Genomic DNA, 22,696 nt, shown 5'->3' on the forward strand with positions numbered 1-22,696 from the left:
ATCCCATTCATTTAACAACATCATCCAGTATTTGAGGGTCTGTCACAGAGAAGAAGGGGTTGTCTGTGTGTCTTATAGACTGAATACGGCCCTGTTTTTGGGCTCCCGAAACACACACACAAACAGCCGGGTCAGTTTGGGGCGAAAATATGAAGGGTTTGGGAGCCCTACAGAGTGCCCTGGGAGCTGGGGAGGGCAGAAACAAGACGCATGAGGGGTTCGGGAGACCAGTTTTTGGTGAAATTGGGACGTGCAGATGGTTTGGGCGGCCTGCAGTGCTCCTGGGGGCTAGGGAGGGCAAAAACCAGACACACCAGAGGGCAAAAACTATTTTTTAAATTGTTTTCCTCTTCCAAATCTAGATGTATCTTATAGTGCGGTTCATCTTATAATCTGAAAAATACGGTAATTAGGATAGTGAGTTTTAAAATCTTGGTACTTAAAATGCAATAATAGCTGTCCTTGACATTAGGCTTATACGAGAACGCAACCATTCTCTATTTGGTGTTCTTTGGAAAGTTCTCATTTAGCATATCTGGATAAGATTGGTTTTCTTAATGACAAATGTCAATGTTCCTTTGGTTTTAAACATGTGTTTTCCTGTTTTAGAGGAAGACAATTTGAGTGTACCTTTCTAAAAATACAGGCTAATGGTGAAAAACCTGTGCCCTGTTTTGAAGCTATACCTGTAGCATTGCCCTTTTCATTTGTTAATCTGTTCGAGGCTGACTGGAATTAAGAGTTTTGAATCACCTGACTTTTGAATTATCTTATTTTGGTTTGAGGGAGAATAATTGCTGTATTAGGTTGCCGGTGTTATTTCCTCCTGCATTTTCGTTCCCTAGTGAACTTAATGAAAATACACATTAACCATGAAGAGAAGCAGAAAATTGCACTGCAGCATAATGAATAAGGGATTCATCTCCTGTTTGATGGATTGGAAGAGTTACCGCAGCCAGTTGGCACTTGTTAAGTGAAGGGGATAGAAGAATAGAATAGAATAGAATTCTTTATTGGCCAAGTGTGATTTGACACACAAGGAATTTGCCTTTGGTGCATAGGCTCTTAGCGTACATAAAGAAAAATAAAATACACTCATCAAGAATCATAAGGTACAACACTTAGTGATAGTCATAGGTTACAAATAAACAATCAAATCATACTAGGAAACAAATAAAACAATATAATTGTAAAGATACAAGCAATGTGGTTATAGTCATCAGTGGGAAGAGATAGGTACTAGGAAGGAAAAATACGGTAGCTTGAAAGAAGGCGGCTATATCAGCCAACTGTTCATGTATGTAGAATGTTGCTTTTTCCCCATTTTCAGTTTTCTAAACCTATCTGCTACACACCTCATCACAATCTTTTACTCCAAATAAATTACCCTACAATAGTTTACGTATTCTCTGTCCCTCAGTACTAAATCTAAAGATTAAAAAATTCATATTAGCCATAAGCTACTAAGCAACCGAAGAGGTTAAAAGGGAGATGAATTCATCCAGCGCGATGATTAAGAGATAACTAATTCAGGTTAATTGCTATAATTCAATTAGTCTTGAATTTACACAACCTTGATTAAATTAAATCAATTGTATTTAGCTGATTTACAATCGGTGTTGCGGCCATATCTCCCGAGATACAGTTGCCCTAAATGTATTTTTCTGCCTTGTTTGTCCTAACTGTGGAATAAAAGAGATTTAGAGGGAAACTTTATGACTCAAGACAACATGATCACTAAATCTTGTGCCTGGCCTTTTCTGACCCCAAATTTCTCGCACATTCTTTCATCAGCGGAGAAGAAAATTGCTTAGCTATCTGAAAGTAGTATGAATGCACAAAATTAGGAAAAGAAATGCTTCTCGGAGCTGAATTATACACATCACTAAAATGTGGCTTTTATTTAAAGATGCTATGGGGTCCTTGGTGGTCTCTGAGCTTGCTTGTTTTCTTGCAGACATTTCATTATCCAAACTAGATAACATCATCAGCGCTACCGTAGTAAGGAGTGCAGTTTGTTGTCAGTTTATATATAGGTATTGTGGTGGCTTGCTCTGTCCGTGTTAGGGAGGGTAGTCTTAAAGATTCTTTGGTAGAGATTAACTTGATTTTGCATTTAATAACGGCAGCAAGACTGTTGGTGGCACAATATTGGAAGAAGGAAGACTTGCCTACAATTCAAGAATGGACATTGAAAGTCACAAATTTAGCCAAGATGGCTAAAATATCTGCATATCTTAAAGACCACTCAAATGAGAGATATAAACGAGACTGGAAAAAATGGATTGATTATATACAAAATAAATATGGGACTAAGAAATTCCAGATAGCCTATGCTTAAGATCAGGAATGATTTAAATTGTTTAAAGATACCTTAGCAAGAAGGAGCTAAGCTCAAGGTAGAGATGTTGTTAATTTCTTATTCTTTTCTTTTCAATATATTTTAGACCGTGTTTGTTAAAAATCTATACCGTGTACGGGTTCTGGGAAGTCAGGGGGGGAAGGATGTGGGGGGGTTGGGGGGGAGGGTGGGGGGAGGGAATATATTAGGTTAGACAAGATGTGTTAGATCTCAATGAAATGTGACTTCACATGCATACTGTTCCTTTTTAATTTTTTTTTAAAAATAGGATAGGCCAAGTATATTGATATGTAGCGGAAATACACCAAGGAGCGGAGGAGTGGGAAAGAAGAAAGATGGGCAGAGAGGGATGGGAGAGAGGGTGGGAGGGAAAGGTGAGAGGGAAGGGGGGGAGTGGATGTGGAGAGAGGAGTGGTAGAGGGGGAGGGGAAGTAGGGTAGAGGGGGATGATGGAGGGAAGATAGAAAGTTGGAGGGTGGTGGAAGAAAGAGGTGTATGGAGAGCGGAAGAGTTATATTGGGTTTCTATTTTCTGGGGCCTTGTTGACAAGAGGAATTGATGCAATTATTGTTTAATGCTGTATGGTGTTGGCTATGTACAGTATACATGTGAGTGTATGAAAATGAAAATGAAAATAAAAAATATGTGAGTATAAGGAAAAAAAAGATTCTTTGGTAGGGCTGTTTACTTTTGGTAGGGTTGTTTACTATTAGTCTTTGGCAGTTTTTGATTTGTGTATTGTTTACTTGATCGTTGGTCTGATGTTAACCCTGGAGTTAATCTATGCCAGCAGTTCCCAACCTTTGAGGTTTGGCAGCCTGGCTGGGGGAGACAGGAGAGGGGAACTGGGCCACACAGCTGGAGGGCTGGCATAGGTCCTTGTGCCTGGCACAATGGTGGATGGTGAGATGGCATCAGGGGTGGGTTTCAACCGGTTCGCAGCGGTCCCTGCGAACCGGTTGGTCGCCGAACCTGGAAGTAAGTAACTTCCGGGAATGGCGAAGGGCGTGCCCGCCCGCGGTCCTTACCCAGTTTTGACGAGTTCTGCGCTTCCACGCATGTGCAGGACGCATACAGCGCCTGCGCGATCGTCCAGGAGCAGCTGGAGCGTCACGCAGACGCTAGTACGCATGCGTGCACCGCACACGTGCACGAGGATGCCGCCGGCTCCATTCCAACTGAACCGGTTGGAACGGGGCAAGAAACCCACCCCTGGATGGCATCCATGTAGGTCGACTTGCATGAGCGATGGGCTAAGGTGGACATGTGTGAGTGCCCACCAGCCTGCTGCTCAAGCAATTTGAGTTGCGTGCATGGGCGCACGCTACGACCAGACACTCGCGCAGCCCAATTCCGAATAGGCCACAGGCCGTGGTAGCAGGTCGTGGTCCAGGGGTTGGTGACCCCTGATCTATGTTGATCTGGAATGATGGCACATCTGCAGGAAAACAAGCAAGCTCAGAGAGCGCCTCCTGTAAAACCCTGAGCTACAAATATTCTCCTTTATTAGAGATGCTGTGGAAAGAGTCCTCTTTTTACACTTTTGCCAGCTATCCTTAGTGGAATATCAGAATTGCGTAAGTTGGTAATAATATTGTGTGGATTGCAGCTGTAGAAACAATGATCTTAAACAAGTATCTGCTCTAGGTGGGGTAGAAATCACAAATCAGGCAGCATTTCAGGATAGATCTGCCCATGTAATTCACTGAACAGAGTGGGGCTGTATTTTAAATAAATAAAAGTTTATTTGTTTGCACTAGCAACACACTCATTTTTCCTGCAGCACAAGCTGTTTCCATGCCGTTCCCTAATCTCTTCTGGGTTGTTTTTTTAACTTTATACCTTCCAAATTGGGCAAGGACCAAAGACAAGAAAATTGTACTCACTTAACACTTGACTATTTGCAATTCTTCTCTACTCCTCTAATGTTACTCCAGGTAGTCCTTGACTTACAGCCATAATGGGGCTTGCCAATTACAGTCGTATGTTATGTCATCACCCACATGATCAACCCGATTCTATGACCTTTTGCAGCGGTTGTTAAGCAAGCCCGCACCGTCATTAAGCAAACCCATTGTTCACTGTGGGACATTTTTGCCTAAAACTGTAAATAAATGCCACTTTGGGGCAAAAAAAACTTTATAAGTCACTACTGTCATGTGACCACAGGATGCTGCAAAGGGCCATAAATATGGTCATATAATGGGGGGGCAGTTGTTGGAAGTTCAGAATTATGTTGTAAGAATCTTTTCAGGTGTCCGTCAGATCTTCAAACTTTCACTAAGCAATCAGTCATATGTCAAGGGGAACCTATACAAGGAGTTATAACAGTTCATTTAATGACTGTTCATAGTTACGAGACTGGGAAAAAAAAGTGGCTTCTGACTTTTTTTTCCACACTTACGAACATAGCAGATAGATCACGTGATCAATACAATATAATAGCAGAGTTGGAAGGGACCTTGGAGGTCTTCTAGTCCAACCCCCTGCCTAGGCAGGAAACCCTATACCGTTTCAGACAGATGGCTATCCAACATCGTATTAAAGACTTCCAGTGTTGGGGCATTCACAACTTCTGGAGACAAGCTGTTCCACTGATTAATTGTTCTCACTATCAGGAAATTTCTCCTCAGTTCTAAGTTGCTTCTCTCCTTGATTAGTTTCCACCCATTGCTTCTTGTTCTACCCTCAGGTGCCTTGGAGAATAGTTTGACTCCCTGAGAAATTGGAAGACTGCTATCATGTCTCCCCTAGTCCTTCTTTTCATTAAACTAGACATACCCAGTTCCTGCAACCATTCTTCGTATGTTTTAGTCTCCAGTCCCCTAATCATCTTTGTTGCTCCTCTCTGCACTCTTTCTAGAGTCTCCACATCTTTTCTACATCATGGCGACCAGAACTGAGTGCAGTATTCCAAGTGTGGCCTTACCAAGGCATTATAAAGTGGTATTAACACTTCACCTGATCTTGATTCTATCCCTTAAAATCCAGACGCTTGGCAACTGACTCCTATTTATGACAGTTGCAGTGTCCCGGGGTCATGTGTTTGCCTTTTGGGACAATCTGACAAGCAAACTCCACGGGGAAGCCAGATACACTTGACAACCGTGTTACTAACTTCACAACAGCAGTGATTCACTCAACAACTGTTGCAAGAAATGGGAAAATTCACTTAGCAAATGATTCAGCAACAGCAATTTTGGGCTCCATTGCGGTAAGTCGAGGATTACCCGCACTTTAACTCCCGAGGCCCGTGTTTCTCAACCTCAGCAACTTTAACATGTGGACTTCCAACTCCCAAAATTCCCCAGCCAGGTACACCCAGTATGAATCAGCTAAACCAGGGTTGTCAAATTCAAGGGCCAGGGGCCGGATCCAGCCTGCCAGGTATTTAGATGTGGCCTGCAGGTCTACCCTGGAAACAGTGAAGGACTGGCCCGCGGTGCTTTTGCCAGAGAAAACAGGCTCCCGAGCTCCGTTTTCGGCTGCAATGGCCTCCTGCATCCCTCTGCCAGTGAAAACTGCATGGTAGATTGACAGCATTTGAACAACAACAGTGTTTAGCTCAAGGGTGTCAAGCTCGATTTCATTAAGGGTTGCGTCAGGGTTGTGTTTCACCTTGGGGAGCCGGGGTGGACGTGGCCAGGGTGGGTGTGGCCAGCTCGACATCACTCCTGTTGGTGGCTGTGGTAGCCCGAGTGCTTCGCCAGCGAAAATGGGCTCTCGAGCTCCGTTTTCACTGGCAGAGGGTTGCAGGAGGCAGTGGCAGCCGAAAACGGAGCTCAGGAGCCCATTTTCACTGGCAGAGCGCTCAGACCACCACAGGCACCAGCAGGAGTGACATTGAGCTGGCCATGCCCACACTGGCCACGTTTCCCTGTGTCCCCCCCCAAGGTGAAACACAACCCTGATGCAACCCTCAATGAAATCAGGTTTGACACCCCTGAGTTAAACACTGTTGTTGTTCAAATGCTGTCAATCTACCATAAAGGATGATCTGAACCTTTGTAGACCTGCTAACCAAAACTGAATGCATCAAAATGCTGCATGGAAGAACTTTGCCCATACAGATACGTCAACTTGTGCATTGATTAAGAAATGGGTTTACTAAGCCAAAGTAACATTTGTTGCATAAATATTTCATTCAATCAATGAGGGAAAAGGCCACTTGCAAAACAAAAAGCAAAGAGCAAATTCCATTCTGTAAAAGATTTGCAGCTCTTGCTGTTCTTCTACACCAGCGGCTCCCAATCTTTGCGGCTTGGAGGCCTGCCTGGGGGTGGGAGAGGTGCCTGGAGCCCTTGTGCCAGTGACGGGCCAGCGCCCATACGCAAATCTAAATGTTCGCAAATGTTGGGCTGGTGCGCACGAATGTTGAGTGCCCGACAGACTATGCAAGTTGAACTGCGTGTGCACACGTGCTTCAGCCAGCCACTTGCGCGGCCCAAATCCAAATAGGCCATGGCCCAGTAATGGGCTACGGCCCAGGGGTTAGGGCAGTGATGGCTAATCTTTCACAGACCGTGCCCAAAGTGCATATGCGCAAATGCGCTCATGTACACCCAAACCCCAAAATACAATGTGTGTGGCTCCCGTGCATGCAACCTACCCGTGCATGCATGGGCAGCCCCCGCATGCACCCCACCGCCACGCATGTGTGCACACACCCACATGCACCCCTACACCCTGCATGTGTACACAGCCTCCTGCACAAACCCCGCTCCCACGTGTGCGCCCATCCCATGTCCCACCGTGCATGCACGACAGAGGCCAGACAACCAGCTGGATGGTGGGAGGCGCGCGCAGAGCTGAACTGGGGCAACAGCTCGCGTGGCCACAGAGAGGGCATTGATGCCACCTGTTCGCCATCACGAGGTTAAGGATTAAACCATCTTCTTTTTTTTCTGCAAAATTCCAATTGCAATGCCTTTTCATCTAGTAATTCATTTGAGGAGGGAGAAAAAAATATCACAAGCAGACTTCTTAGCCATTTGGTAAAATGTCCATCCAAGACATCTCAGCAATGTTAACTGACAAGGGAAGGATTGGCTTATACAAGCAGTCCTCCTTTGATGACCAGTGCTGCAGTTGCTAAGTGGAAAATCACGGGACCCATGACTGGCTTACAATCTCACTTTCCTTTTGGTCGTTCAATGAAACATCTGATGATTGTGGCTCATAGGGTTGATGTAGGACAGGGGTCTCCCAACTATAAGCCTCGAGGACTTCAAAGCTGGCTGGGGAATTCTGGGAGTTGAAGTTCTCCAGGCTTAAAGTTGCCAAGGTTGGAGACCCCTGATGTAGGAGAAACTGGGTAAAAGAAACACCAATCGGCGCTCAAGCTGAGCTCCTGAATGAAAGACAAAATATCTAAATAAATACATGTAGCCTTCTTCCTTGACAAGACAAATTACTTTCTTTTACAGATTTCATCTCGGTATGATCCTGCTACGATGAAGAGATGCCAAAATTCTCAGCATTACTGCTACAGCTGGTATTATTGCTATATCAGCTATAATTTTAAGCCACTTGATGAGCCTTTTGCCGTTATTCTAAGAAACTGATTGAAAAAACTCTGAACTTCTGATGCTATGGTGGAGAAGTTGTTTCAGAATGCTCGAGAGCCAGAACGCAACACTTCTTGGCAACACTGAAAGAGGTTATGTCTGACCCAGCATCCTTATCATGCATTAATTTCCCTATGTGTACAACAACACAAACATATCAAAGGTCTAATGCAAGGGTGTCAAACTCGAGGGCAGTATCCGGGTTGTGTTTGACTTCAGGGGGCCAGGGAAGCTGTGGCCAACTCGACATCACTCATGCCGGGGATGCCTTTGGTGGCCCGAGCACCGTGCCAGCAAAAACAAGCTCCCAAACTCCGTTTTTGGCTGCAACGGCATCCTGCAACCCTCTGCCAGCGGAAAAGGAGCTCGGGAAGGCCGCCCATGGCCCTCCCGAGCTCCATTTTTGCTGGCAGAGGCACCCCAGGGCGGTCCTTTGCTGTTTCCAGGGTGGCCCTACGGACCAGATCTAAACACCCCGCAGGCAGGATCCGGCCCCCTGGCCTTGAGTTTGACAGTCCTGGTCTAACTGCTAATATATTCCCACAGAAATTGACGGAATTCCTTGCAAAAACTCATTCTGTACAACTCTTTTGTGGTCCAAAGTTGGGACTCGACAGCAAAGAGAACTATCTTAAGAACAGCATCTCTAATAATATTGCAATCTTCCCAGCCAACCTGTGAGAAGCGAAATCAACGGGGGAAACTGGATTCACTGAACAACTGTGTGAATCGCTTAACGAGTGCAATAATTCGCTTAACCTCTGTGGCAACAAAAGAGGGTAAAATCTGGCTTAACAACCTCCTTACTTGGAAATTTGAAATTTGTGTCCCAATTGTGGTCCTAAGTCCAGGACTCCCTTTATTTATGAAAGCCATTGCAGTGGCCTGGAGTTGCTAACAAGGACCATGGAATAGGACCTGGGCAATGCGCTCTACAATGGGGCAGCCCTTGAAGAGTATTCGGAGACTTCAACTCATCCAGAACGCAGCCGCGCGAGCGACTGTGGGTGCACCTCGGTACACCCACGTTACACCTATCCTTGGCGAGCTGCACTGGTTACCGATCAGTCTCCGGATACGCTTCAAGGTGCTAGTCGTAACTTATAAAGCCCTTCATGGTATTGGATCTGGGTACTTGAGAGACCGCCTGCTGCCAATTACCTCCCACAGACCCATTAGATCTCACAGGGTTGGCCTCCTCCGGGTTCCATCCACCAGCCAATGCCATCTGGCTATTACCCGGGGGAGGGCCTTCTCTGTGGCAGCTCCGGCCCTCTGGAATGAACTCCCCGCAGGGATTCGGACCCTCACCTCTCTCCAGGCCTTCCGAAAAGCCGTCAAAACCTGGCTTTGCCGGCAGGCCTGGGGGTGATGAGTTCCCTCCCCTCTCGACATGTATGGTTGTGCGGCTGTTGCTTACTTTTATTATTTGCATTTCGCTTTTTTTTTTTTATGTTCCCCTTTTGAATTGTTCGCCGCCCTGGGTCCTCCCGGAGAAGGGCGGCATATAAATAATAAAATTCCATTCCATTCCAATTCCATTCCATTGAATCCCAAATTTCTAGAACAGGGGTGGGCAACCACTGGCAACTTTACAATCTGTGGACTTCATCTCCCAGAATTCCTCAACCAGCATCCCTTGCAGGGTTCCTGGAAATCCTGGCAGTTGAAGTCCACAGGTGGCAAGATCGCTCTAGTGGCCCACCCCTGTTCTAGAATGTGATGCAAGGAAGGGAAGATTTTTCTCTGGAAGTTGCCTCCTGTTCCTAGGGGACTAAGCCTCCTCCATCCACAGCAACTGCCCTCGCATCTAAAAATAGCTAACCGTTTACTCAGCAATGCCATTGGTTTAAAGAAACCCTGATGCGAGGCAGCTGTTCGGTTGATTGTTTCCAAGATCAACACTCAAGATCAGAGGAGAAGAAATCAGAAGGGTGGTGTTTTTACTTCCCCCTCCTCCTCCTCCTCCCCTCTTCCCAAGCCTGGAAAGAAACACACTGCAGCTGTTTATAATGGCGAAGAAATGCAGAACAAGGAGGACCAGTTGGTTGCACATAATTACAAACAAACAAGTGAACAATCAGCTGTATTTTGAATCAATACAATGTGTTGGCAAAAAAAAAAAAAGAGATCTGCAGGAGGAGGGAAGAACTGCAGAAGAATAAAGGCAGGTCAGTATAATGTGACAAACCCAAGTGTGAATTGTTAAAATCTAGCCCTGTGTGTGTGTGTGTGTGTGTGTGGTGTTATTAAAACTTAAATGGAATATGCTCACCACACATCCACTATTATAAGCGTCAGCGTTGCACTAACAGAAACACGAAAGGTGTGTGAAAAATCACAAGTCGCAGATTCCACGTGGAAGAATCTGCTTACAACTCTAATTGAGCCCAGGATTACGGTCATAACTTGTGCCAGTCCTTAAAACAGGTCATGGGGTGACGGACTCCGATTTCACAACATTATTTTTTTTGCGGCAATCATTAAGCAATTGTAGCAGTCGTAAAACGAATGTGGTGGTCACAATGCCAATGCCAGTCGTTAAGTGAACCCATTGTTCGCTTAACGGACATTTTCTGCCAGAAACGAGGATGGTTTGTGGCAATAAATAAATAAATAAATAAATCTTGACTATGGACGCTGCAAACAGTGGTAAACGCAGGCTGATAGCCAAGCACCCAGAATAAGATTCGGTGACTGCCAAAGGGGTGGGGGAGGGATTGGAACTTCAAAATCCGTGTTGTAACCACTTTGGGGAATCCGTCATAACTTTGAATGGTCACTAAATAAGCAGTTATAAGTCAAGGACTACCTGTAATCAAGGGTTGCATCCTACCCATTTTAACAACCGATTCACTTTGCATGTGCTTTGCATCACATGCCTGATGTGCGCTGAACGCACGGTGGCAATCCACTCACTCTTCCGCACTGATCAGCTGGGCTAAAAATCAAGGAAATAAGGCAAGTATAACCCACGGGCCTACCTGAAGGTCGGAGTGAACCGGTTTGCTCTCAGCTAATCTTCGGAGCTACCAGTACGCCAAAACCGGTAGAATCCCACCCCTGCCTGCAATGCAGCAAAGCTACTAAGTGTTGCTGGGTTCAGAGTAGCTTTTTCCAAAGTAAGCCTTAACACACATACAAAAATGGGCTTGCGAAGGGAATTAACCGCAGGTCCCTGAAAAAATGTATTTTCCCCCTTTCAGGGTTTTGCTCCTCTCTGCCACAAACGTTGACCAGATGAACAAAGATTCTGTCTGCTGCTTCTCTTTCCTTTCAACTAAGTCATCCAACATGTAGTGTGTTAGTGTGAACGGATAATAATCCCTTTAAATTCAGGCTGACTTCGCCACCTTTTGCTGCAATAACTATACAAGCCAACACTTTTTTTTGCAATTGGGAGGATTTCTACCTCTGGGTTGAATTTTAATCCATTCCTCCACGGTGATCTGCTGCCCTATTTCACTTCTGGCATGAAGAGCTCATTTGGGACCCTACTTCAAGCCTTTCACGGGGTCTCAATTCAGGCTTTGACATGGCTATTTCAAAATATCAAAGTCATCTTTCCTTCTTTATGGATTGCTTTAAGGTTGAGATCATTGTCCTGCCGATGACCCACTTCATATGGAGAGGCAAATGGCCCGATACTGTCCTCAAGAGGTGATATTCAGAAGGTTCTGACCAGTTCTGGAGAACCAGTAGCGGAAATTTTGAGTACTTCAGAGAAACGATAAATACCACATATGACTGGCCCCATCCCCATCTATTCTCTGCCTCCCCAGTCCCAGCTGATCAGGAGGGAATGGAGATTTTTTAGTATCCTTCCCCTGCCACGCCCACCAAGCCACGCCCACGGAACCAGTAGTAAAAAAATTTGAATTCCATCACTGACTGTCCTGCAGAAACTCATATTTCTCTCAACAGTGGGATGTACAGTAGTTCTCGGCTTACGGCCACAATTGAGCCCTAAATTTCTGTTGCTAAGTAAAACATTTGCTAAGTCAGTTTTACTCCATTCTGCAACATTTCTTGCAGCATCTCAGTGGTGGGTTGCAGGCGGTACGCCCCGGTATGGGTGTACCAGAGCCTGCCGGGAGCACCAGATACCGTTCCGGAGGGCCCACCCGACCGCCCAAGCTCCTTACTGATCTTTTAAGTCTTCGGCGCTTCCGCACAAGCGGGCGACACTCCGCTGAGCAGCTGGAGCATTGCGGAGGTTCACGGAAGCGGTAAGACGCATGCACGCGCTGCTCGCGTGTGCGCATGAGTTGTGCACGTCCATGTGGATGACGCCGGGCCCGTTCCAACCGTACCTGTTGGAACGGGATCCAGAACCCACCACTGCCACAGCTGCTAAGTGAATCACTGCTAAGTTAGTAACACGGTTGTTAAGTGAATCTGGATTCCCCTATTGACTTTGCTTGGCAGAAGGTTGTAAGAGGGAATCACAGGACCCTGGGATACTGCAACAGTCATAAATATGAACCACTTGCCAAGCATCCACGTTTTGATCAGGTGACCATGTAGATGCTGCAACCGTCATAAATGTGAAAAATGATCATCAGTCACTTTTTTTACAGTGCTGTTGTAACTTTGCACAGTCACTAAATAAACTCTTGTTAAGTCAAGAACTACCTGTACAGATCAGGACACAGAAAAGTCTCTCTGCACCATCCTTAGAAGGCAATGTGAGTATTTAAAGTGAAGAACTGTGTTTTGTTCTCCGGCAAATAAGTGCAACATTCATAGAGCTTAACTTTCAATTCGTAAAATTCAATTCTCTGGAATATTTATCCAGACACTTCCAGTGCTTAAGATAAGCATTAATGATCTTCTGCAGGGGTGTCAAACTCAAGGCCCGGGGGGCCGGATCAGGCACGCAGGGCGTTTAGATCTGGCCTGCAGTCACACTGGAAACAGTGAAGGACCAGCCCACGGTGCTTCTGCCAGCGAAAACAGAGCTCCAGAAGGCCACATGCACCAACCCACCCACGCCCGAACTCTGTTTTTGCTGGCTGGTTGCAGGAGGCCATTGTAGCCAGAAACAGAGCTCGGGAGCCCATTTTTACTGGCAGAGTGTTCAGGCCACCACAGCCACCCCCAACACGAGTGATGTTAAGCTAACCTTGCCCAGCCTGGCCACACCCACCCCGGCCCATCAAGATCAAACACAACCCTCATGTGGGCCTGAATGAAATTGAGTTTGACACTCCTATTTTTCTGAGCGAACAAAAGATTTTTCTCCAGCTATGCCCCATGGATCCCTATTTGATCCAGTGCTTTCCTGATATTGAGATCAGAAATGTCAACTTTGGGCCTACCGATGACTGTTGTTCTGGAATGCTTTGCCGGATTTTATGCTGAGCTCCTGGAGTGATTCTGACCGCATGGCTATTCTTGGGAAGACTCACTACTGCCCTCAATTTTTTTTCTCTCTCTCTCAAGATGATGTCTCTATATATAGATCAGTTGAGATCCGGAATTTTTAAAAATCATTTTGTAATCCATCCAGGGAGATAAGCATCAATGATCCCACCTTTCTAAAGAAGGCTCCATAAATTTCTGCTGAGTGGCTCAAGATGTGCCTTTACAATCCCCGTGGGTAAGAACTTCATTGTGATGATAGGTGCCAAAATTTAAATGGCAATGCTGGCCCTCTGTATCTCTTTAATTTATCAAGGTAAAGGGGTTTTTATACTGGTCTACTACATGTTAGAGTATTTCATTTAACATAATAAATGAAATCAGAACATAACTTTGGAATTAGTGGTATGTATGTATGTATGTATGTATGTATGTATGTCCCTTTTACAACCCTGTAATCCATTAATTACAGGGGTAGTGTCAGGGAGACTGAGCTGAGCATTGACTGGCCGGATGCCCTTCCTGGTGCCGATGTGGAGTTTGCAGCAGAAATTTGTTTTTCGCGCAAAGAAACACCTGCCACCCCCTAGGATTAAACTCTTCAACTTCCGAATAGAAGGGGAGTGTCTTCATCATTGAGCCACAATGCCACTTTCATATTTCTATATATACTGGGGCCTAAATGATGTTGTACGGTAACAACATTCAGTGGCAAAGGGGGAAAAGAGTGAATACTTTTTCCAATGATCAGGGTCTATTTAGCTAAGACAGACAAAAGACACATTAAAGGCAAAAATTGTCTCAAACAAAATAAAAATAGTAAAAAGTCCCCTCAACCCTACCCTTAGAGAAAAAACAAGAGTTGCAAGTCACTTTAAGAGACAAGAATAGAGATTGAGCCATTGCTCCCAATATCGTAACGGGACACGTTTTACCGCCGGGTTAAAAAAGGGACATACCCTTATTTTTCGGACTATAAGACGCATTGGAATATAAGACGCACTAAGATTTTGAAGAGGTAAATTAGAAAAAAAAAGTTTTGGCCCTCCCTGGCTCCCAGGAGCATTCTGAAGGCCTCCAAAACCCTCTGCACACCCTGTTTTTTGTGAAAAGAGGGCATGCAGAGAGTTTGAGTAAAGTGCTTTTGGCCTGCAAAGTGCTCTTGGGGGCCGGGGGGGCAAAAATGTGACATGTGGGGGGTTTGGAAGGTGAAAAATGGGCCTATTTTTTGCTAAAACAGGCCCACTTTTCGCAAAAACGGGATGTGCGGAGGGTGTGGGAGGCCTGTAGAATGTTCCTGGAGGCTGGGGAGGGCAAAAAAACAGCCTGTTTTTTTGTGAAAACAGGTCTTTTTTTTTGCAAAAAATGGGGCATGCAGAGAGTTTGGAAGGCCTGCAGAATGCTTCTGGGGAGTTAGGAGGGCAAAACAGGCCCACTTTTGTGAAAAATGGGCCCATTTTTACTCATTTCTGCCCTCCCCAGCCCCAGGAACACTTTGCAAGCCTCCCAAACCTTCTGCATGTCAATTTTTGTGAAAAATGGGATGCATGGGGCGGGGTTTCAGGAGGCCAAAAAAATCTGTATTCAGTGTATAAGACGCACCAAGCTTTTCACCCTTTTGGGGGGGGGAAGGTGAGTCTTATACAGTATTTGAATTTTTACCACTAGGTTCTCAAATGCTTGGAAGAATCCACCAAGCAAAATGATAAACATCTGGTTACAATGTCTATGGAGATTCTCAATCATTCAAGTCATGACTGTCCCAAAGGTGCTTTTCCAAAAGGTAAATGGACACTTTCTTTTTTTTCCCCCTTTGGAAACATTTCTCTTCTCATCAGGAAGCTTCCTCAGTTCTGCACTCAAAAGGTTTTTTTGGAAGAGAAGTGAAACGCTTTCAAAGAAAAAAAACAAGGTAGTCCCAATTGGCAAAAAAAAGCACCTTTGGGGCATTGGGTTGGGATCAGTTACCAATCTTGGTTGCACCTGCCCATAACTCTAATTAATGACAGAGTAACTATCACCGGAATTACTATTCCTTTAACTATAGGCTACAATCCTAACATAATGTTAAGTTACCTTGTCTTTCAATGAATGTAGGAATGGATACAGATCAGTTTTATCTATACAGTATGTTATTAGTGGTTACCCCCTCAGGCTAAAGCCTTTTTTCCATTTCTTAAAATAGTCTTTGGAAGAAAAAATGTTTAAAACACATTGGGCTATAAAACATCCCTTATTTGGTGATTTTGCATATGTTGGGGAGAATTCTTTTGACCCTGATCCAACATAAACTTGGGGGAATGAGACTAAGTTGAATTTAAAACATTAAAAGCAGCATTTTCTCACACACTTTAAAAAAAAAGTTGCAATGGGATCCAACTAGAGTGTGCAGAAAAGGTCAGAAAGTTATGTACTAAAGTGACAATTTGTTCCACAACTTTACATCGTATGGCCTGTATGTTTCTATGCTCAGGGGATCCCAGTTCAATTTACTGCAACTTGTTCAATTATTTCAAGGTGGTGGTGGTTGTTTTTAAAAAGGGAAGAACATAACATTTGTGCTACGCCAGGTTTTAAGGCAGTAGCTACTTCTCAATACTCCAGATTTTCTTCAGATCATATAAATCCATAATCGGTAGAGTTCTTCAGCTGGCACTCGGAATCTTACTGGCTGAGCTTGCACAACACATTCAACCATGTTCTTCTATCATGGCTTATTGAATAAACCACACCTTGATGGTTCGCTCAGTACAGTACATATGTGGATATAGTTGACATTTCTGTAAGTGCCATTTGCTATTACAAAGTTTGTGAAAACAGGGGATGTTAAATTTAATCTAAACTAAGAACTACTTTTAAGAACTGTAACATCTGGAATTATGTTTAAAGTTTTCAAACTTTTTGTTTCCATAAAATTATAATATTCAGTGAGTAGCAAGCAGAATTATCGGTGGTTTTGGTTGTCTCACATTTTTTAGGCATCGTAAAACAGCTAAATTCAGTGCTTCTGAAACTTAGCAGTTTTAAGATGGGTGGACCTTAACTCCCAGAATGCCCCTACTACCAAGGAAGCATTCCCTTGGTAGCAGGGGAGTTGAATTCTGGGATTTGAAGTCCATACATCTTAAATTTGCCAAGGTTGAGAGACCGCCTACTGCCAATTACCTCCACTAGACCGATTCGATCGCATCGATTAGGCCTCCTCCGAATCCCATCTCTAGCCAGTGCAAACTGGCAACTACCCGGAGGAGAGCCTTCTCGGTGGCTGCTCCGTCCCTTTGGAACGAACTCCCCGTGGAGATTCGGACCCTCACCACCCTCCAGTCCTTCCGCGCCGCTTTAAAGATCTGGCTGTCCCGGCTGGCCTGGGGTTAAGATTGTAGCCCCACTCGAATTGTGCAATTGTTGTGTTTTCTTTTTAACATGCTGTATTGTCTATTGTTTGTCTTCTCCCCCTCCCTCTTTTGAATTGTGAGCCGCCCTGAGTCCCCCTAGGGAAAAGGGCGGCATACAAATAAAGGCAAAACAAAACAAAACAAACAAACTAGTATTTAGGATGAGTAAAGATAAAGGTTCCTCTCACAGATATGTGCTAGTCATTCCCGACTCTAGGGGGCAGTGCTCATCTCCGTTTCAAAGCTGAAGAGCCAGCGCTGTCCGAAGACATTCTCCGTGGTCATGTGGCTGGCATGACTAAATGCCGAAGGAGCACAGAATGCTGTTACCTTCCCACCAAAGGTGGTCCCTATTTTTCTACTTGCATTTTGACATGCTTTCGAACTGCTAGGTTGACAGAAGCTGGGACAAATAACGAGAGCTCAGTCCGTTACGCGGCGCTAGGGATTCAAACTGCCAACCTTTCTGATCAACAAGCTCAGCATCTTAGCTACTGAGCCACCGCGTACCTTTATTAGGATCAGTAGGGAAGGTTAAAACACAATCTGAAGACTGTAACCAAAACAGAAGACTTACCATGTGGACAGCTGGTAGATTTTACTACCAGGAAAAAGATAAAAGGCATCTGCCAAACCCAAATCAATACTTCAACTGAAAAGGACAGTGTAACAAATCAGAATTTTTAAGACACTGAAGTCTTTTGAGGGCCTAATTAACCTGCTACTGCCATTTAAAGTTGGAGGCCTCTGTTCTACACAAAGGTAATTTATCCATTATTTCGCAAAGGTGGTAGTAAAACTCAACTGGAGCAGTTAAAACCATGTCCAACAAGCTTGGACAGGACGCGGTGTTCAACAGTATTTGTCCTTGCCTTAACTTGTCAAAGCTACACCCCCAGGTATCCCGTGACAGGTAATACTAGAGGTTCTTTGGTTTTCAATCCGTCAGGCGGAACGGATCCCGGCAAATATTTAAAGCTACATTCTGAAATATTTAAAGTGCATCTGACAGGTTCTTGGGTTGCTGTTTCTTTCCAGCAACCAAACAGACAAGGTCAAGTACCTGGCTTGAGGGGAAGAAGGGAGCCCCGCCAGATAACTCTTGCCTGACAATAGAAAGCCAAATAGGTTAGGCTTTTGTTAAAATTTTGTTAAAAGTCCAAATGGCCACTTAAGTTAAAACAAAGCAATGCTGATAGTGCCATGGAAAGAAACCAAATCATCCTGCTTATCTTAAAATTCTCTCATCAATTCAAGCGTGCATCCTAGTGAGTCTGCATTTTGTTTCTTTCTTTTGGCCTGCTAATAATCTATCTATCTCCAGACACACAATCAGTTCAAAATACTTTTGCATGGTTATCTGCCCCCCCCCCTTACCCATGCACTGTTTTTTGCTGTGTCTGGAAAAAAAAAAGGTCAGGTCCTTCACTCCTGTGTCACATTTACTGATAAGCAAACCCCACTGGATTTCGTGACTTATATGCTGAAATAAAATGTGCAAGGGATTGCAGCCAAAATAAGCCCTCCTTATGCCCCCAATTAGCAGTCAGTAGCAGCAACAGGGGGAAAAAACATCCTGCTTCATTTAGGGGTTTGGCTCTGGGCCTTAGAAACAGCCTGTTTAGCAAAAGGGCTGGGCATTTGTGAAGGCTAAACAACTAATTCCCACAACACTATCATTAAGACTATATTACTATTATTCTCCTCTTCCTTCCTAGTACCTACCTCTTCCCACTTGTGACTATAACCATGTTGTTTGCATCTTTAAATTTTATGTTGTCTTATTTGTTTCCTAGTATAATTTGAATGCTTATTCGTAACCTATGACTATAACTAAGTGTTGTATCTTATGATTCTTGATGAATGTAGTCTCTTTTATTTTTCTTTATGTACATTGAGAGCATATGCACCAAAAACAAATTCATTGTGTGTCGAAAATCACACTTGGCCAATAAAGAATTCTATTCTATTCTAGTCCAGGAAAGCTTATAGAGGGTGGCAAATTTGCTTGTCTTTAAGGAGTCACAGGACTCTTCTGATCTGCAATTGTTAAGAGTTTAACACAGCTCCCCCTTCTGGAGTGTGTCAGCAAAGATTGTGGTCTACAAATGACATCACAAGATTGAAAACAGATCAAAAATCTTTTGACTTCTCCATGAATTTCTCCCCTAACAAATGCAGATAAAAATGGCCACTCTGTTATTATACTGGTAGTTCCAATTTATTTTTGTTATCAAGCCCCAATAAATAAGTAAAGGCATGCGCCAAGGTGTGGAGGCGTTTCCAGGTGTACACACACCATCCATCGCAAGTAGCCACATAACAAGATTTTCCCAAACTGATGTTTGCTTCCTGTTTTGAGAGAGGGAATAAAATAAGCTCGGGCTTTTAAGCAATGCCTACTTATGGAGTCCATCTGGCGGAAGGAGGCATCTGTTAAAGCATTTCTATGGTTTGAAATGGACTTAATGAAAATGATTACAGGTTTTGCTCCGGTCCTCCCTTCCCCAGAGATTTTACATGCCGTTCAACAAAGGGAGATCTGGGATTCAGCCACATCACAAAGAGTTCATTATGACAAGACTTCTGACATACTATTTTCCTCCCATTCACAAGGGAAGCAAGCGGCCCTCTTAACATCTGCAGAGTCCTGCTCAGATGGCAGTATAAAAATAATCCAGTTTTAAAGGGTTTTTTTTTTAAAGAAAAAAAAAGAAAACAGTGGAATTAGGCCCACTGTCTTGATTAACAATGTTCGTGGGGACAGTTCCCACTCAACCAATCGATGCACTTCCAAAATCCTGGGGTGGGGAATGTTGCCAAAAGAAGCAGAGAGATAAAGAGAAAAGAATCCATCTTCCATGCTACTAAAAGCTGTATTTCTGAAGGGTTCAAAAAATGCCACCGTCAGTTGAATTTTGACCATTCATTTCTTCACCCACACAGCTTCATGCTTCCCTTTTTTTTTTCTCCAGCTGCAATCTCAGCTTTCCGTTGTGCAATTCAGCTGAAATAACCGGGAATTATTTGTGCAATGGATGCAAGATAGTTCTAAATAATAAGAATCTGCAGGATTCCTTGCAAATTCATGGGGTCTGGAGTAAAGACATCAGGGCCAACCCTGATGATGCACACATATTACATAGTAATCCATAGGGATTTTGAACAAGGAGCTGGCACTATCATGGGCTATGTATTGCCACATATCCATGATCATATGGAGTTGTTTTATATCATTGTCCCATTGTCCCTTCTTGCTTCCTACACTTTATTTGGGCTGGTGTTGCTTGCCAACTGCTCAAAGATCTTCCATGTTTTAAAAGGAAATGCATAAAAGTTTGGATGCATAACACACCTCACCTATGTGGTTCTTTCCCCCTTCACAACAAAAAGCCAGATAATACAGGAGCCTTGAGCCAACTGTGACTGGGCTTCACCATGGTGGACACCGCTGGGAACAAGTCACACTAAGGGACTAACTGCAAATTCTGAGCTCACATACTGTCCAGCTGTGTCTTAGGTCCTTGCCAAAAGCAATAAAGGGAATTTCTTTAGGTGAGTGGACAAATAGGACAGCTAAGAATGAGGGATATTGAAGATGCCCATTAGTCAAGCAAAATTGGGAGAGGAAAGATTCCATCAGCCTCTTTTTTTGGGGGGGGGAGCCTTTTTTTTAAAAAAATGGATTTTTTTAAAAAAATGTTAGCTTTTTATTATCCTGCCTTTCAATCCAGTGTACTCGTTGTGTCCTCCTTTCCTTTTTCTCCACAATCACAACCCAGGCAGATATAAAACAAGTGATTCTAAGTCACCCCAAAGAGACTTTCCTGTTCTGAACTGCTTACTATCTAAAATACTATTTCCACAAATAATTTCTCAGCCAGCCACTTATACCAGAAAACCAGGCCAGTATCTTTTACACAAAACCAGCATATACCATGAAAGTACAGCCACTCAAATCAGGATAAAAAAAATCCCCCCCCAAAAAAAACATCTGGCCATTGGCTTGATTTATCCCAGCAAAACCCATCCCAATTCTTTCTACAGTACTCCCAAGGGTTGAAAAGGGAGGCATAAAACCAACGGCCTTGCCCCATGAAGTCTCCAACAGTTGACTCTCAAAAGGTATCTTGCCCCTGAACATGGAAGTTCCATTTTAGCAAACCAGCTGGGAATGTTAAAACCGCTGGCCAAGCGTTAATACTATTAGATAGATCTATTCGGAACATCTGTCTTTTTTTTTTTAATATCTCCATTATCTTGACATCAGGGAGAGCAAGCGGGAGCATTCAAACAAGGCCAGCCTTGGCGTAATACGAGGCTATGGATGGATCTTCCCTTCCGATCGAGATAAATAAATGCAAGGGCTACGGAGAGAGGCGCAACTCAACCCAACCACCGATCTAGAGGCTTCTCCCTAGCTTCCTTCGGGATGCCAAGAGGCTTTCGGCTCCAAAAAGCCATTTATTCAGTCAGCACTCCAGGAATGCTCAGAGGAAAAAAGGGGTTCGCGGACCCCGAAGGGAAACCCCAGCGCGGCTGGCCACCAGCAGGGAAACGGGGCGCCCCACGGGTGAGACCTGGACCCCAAACCAAGGCTCCCTACCGCGGGAAGGGAAAGCAAAGGCAGAGCTCCGCCAAAGTGGGAATTGTGCTTTTAGGCGCTTCGCTGCTCGCTTAGGTGACCCACCTACCTACCCGACCCACCTCAACGAGTCAGGTGGGTGGGAGGTAAAGCCCTTCTTCTGCGCAGGTTTGCAAAAGGCGGGAGGGGATGGGGGGGTCTCTTCTTCCCCCCCCACCCCACCCCTTGCATCTCCCCTTATCCAGAGACCCCCCGCCCCGCCCCGCAGGCCCCCTTACCTTCATGTCGCTGATGGTGGTCTGGAAGAGCCCTCCAAGGGCGCTGCATTCCTTCTCGATCACCGCCTCCATCTTTCTTTCTGTTTTTCCAGCAACCCCCCCACCAGCTTCCGAGGAGACCCCCTCCCCAAAGCAAGGACGGGGGGCGATCTTCTCTCCTACAGCTTCCCCTTCCCGGGCTCCCCAATCAAGAGCCTCGCCTTTGGATCCCGAGCAAGACGAGGGGGATCTAGAAAAGGAAGGCGTTGAAAGGCGGGAGAAGGGAGGGAAATCCCGAGGTTGGCACGGCGGCAAGGCTGGCAATTCGGGCAGGCAAAGGCAAAGGCTGGGCTGGCTGTCCTCGCCCAACTCCCTTCTCTTCGCTGGCCGCCAGGCGATCCCGAGTTTTAAGCGCAGCTCCTTAGCAACCCCGAGGAAAATCCCACGGATGGGGGTGGGGGAGACTCAGTCAAGGCGCTTGCGAGCCCCCCACGCCAGGGCAGAGAGCAAGCCCACGACTGGCCATCCCGGCTCATGCCCGTCGCGCAAAAGCAGCCACACTCCGATCTAGACTCCTAGGGGGTGGAGGTAGGGTGGATGGAGGAGGAGGAGGAGGTGGAGGGGGTGGTGGTTTCAACAGGAAAGAGGCGAGCAGGGGAACAACGCCTCGGATGCACCAGCCGGTCTGCTGCTGCCGCCCACGGCAGCCGCTATTCATTCAGCAGCTGCGGATCCGATTTTTGCCAAAAAAGGGGGGGGGGAATAACCCGGGGATTTGGGGAAGGGGGGGGGAAGCTACCAGGTCTGCGTCTTGCACTAAATAAAAATAAACAAGGCGCCTTCCAATTTTTCTTAAAAAAGACTAAAACCACGTAACCGATTTTTTTAAGAGGGAAAAAAAATGCAAAAGCGCTATTTAAAAAAACAACAACTGCGCGGAATGCATCCAGGAAAAAAGGATCGCCGGTGCTTTTTTTATTCACAGACACCAGATTTCTTTCCTTTCCCAGCTCATAAAAGGTCCATTCCTTCCTCCGAAAGGGGAAGATCCAAATACAAAAGAAACCCACCCCCGCAGCAAAAGCCCTCCAGCATGCTGATTCCACAGCTAACACCCCTCCCTCCTCCTCCTCCTCCTCCTGCCTGCCTGCCTGCCCACCGCCAGC

General features: G+C 45.1%; 1 protein-coding gene across 10 annotated transcripts in view; it reads right to left on the reverse strand.

Moving 5' to 3' along the window:
* MTSS1 (MTSS I-BAR domain containing 1) overlaps window positions 1-22,278 on the reverse strand; it is a 170,167-nt gene extending 147,889 nt beyond the window's left edge. For 5 of the 10 annotated variants that reach the window (XM_032222241.1, XM_032222237.1, XM_032222238.1 and 2 more), the window contains exon 1: window positions 21,552-22,274. In XM_032222241.1, the coding sequence (XP_032078132.1) occupies window positions 21,552-21,623 (72 nt within the window). In that variant the 5' untranslated portion in view covers window positions 21,624-22,274. Of the gene's footprint in view, window positions 1-21,551 lie in introns of all 10 variants that reach the window. The other 5 variants (XM_032222240.1, XM_032222234.1, XM_032222244.1 and 2 more) reach the window with 4 other exon arrangements.
* Window positions 22,279-22,696: the final 418 nt, after the last annotated feature.

This window comes from Thamnophis elegans, chromosome 8 (assembly GCF_009769535.1).
Source record: "Thamnophis elegans isolate rThaEle1 chromosome 8, rThaEle1.pri, whole genome shotgun sequence".
Taxonomy (NCBI): Eukaryota; Metazoa; Chordata; class Lepidosauria; order Squamata; family Colubridae; genus Thamnophis; species Thamnophis elegans.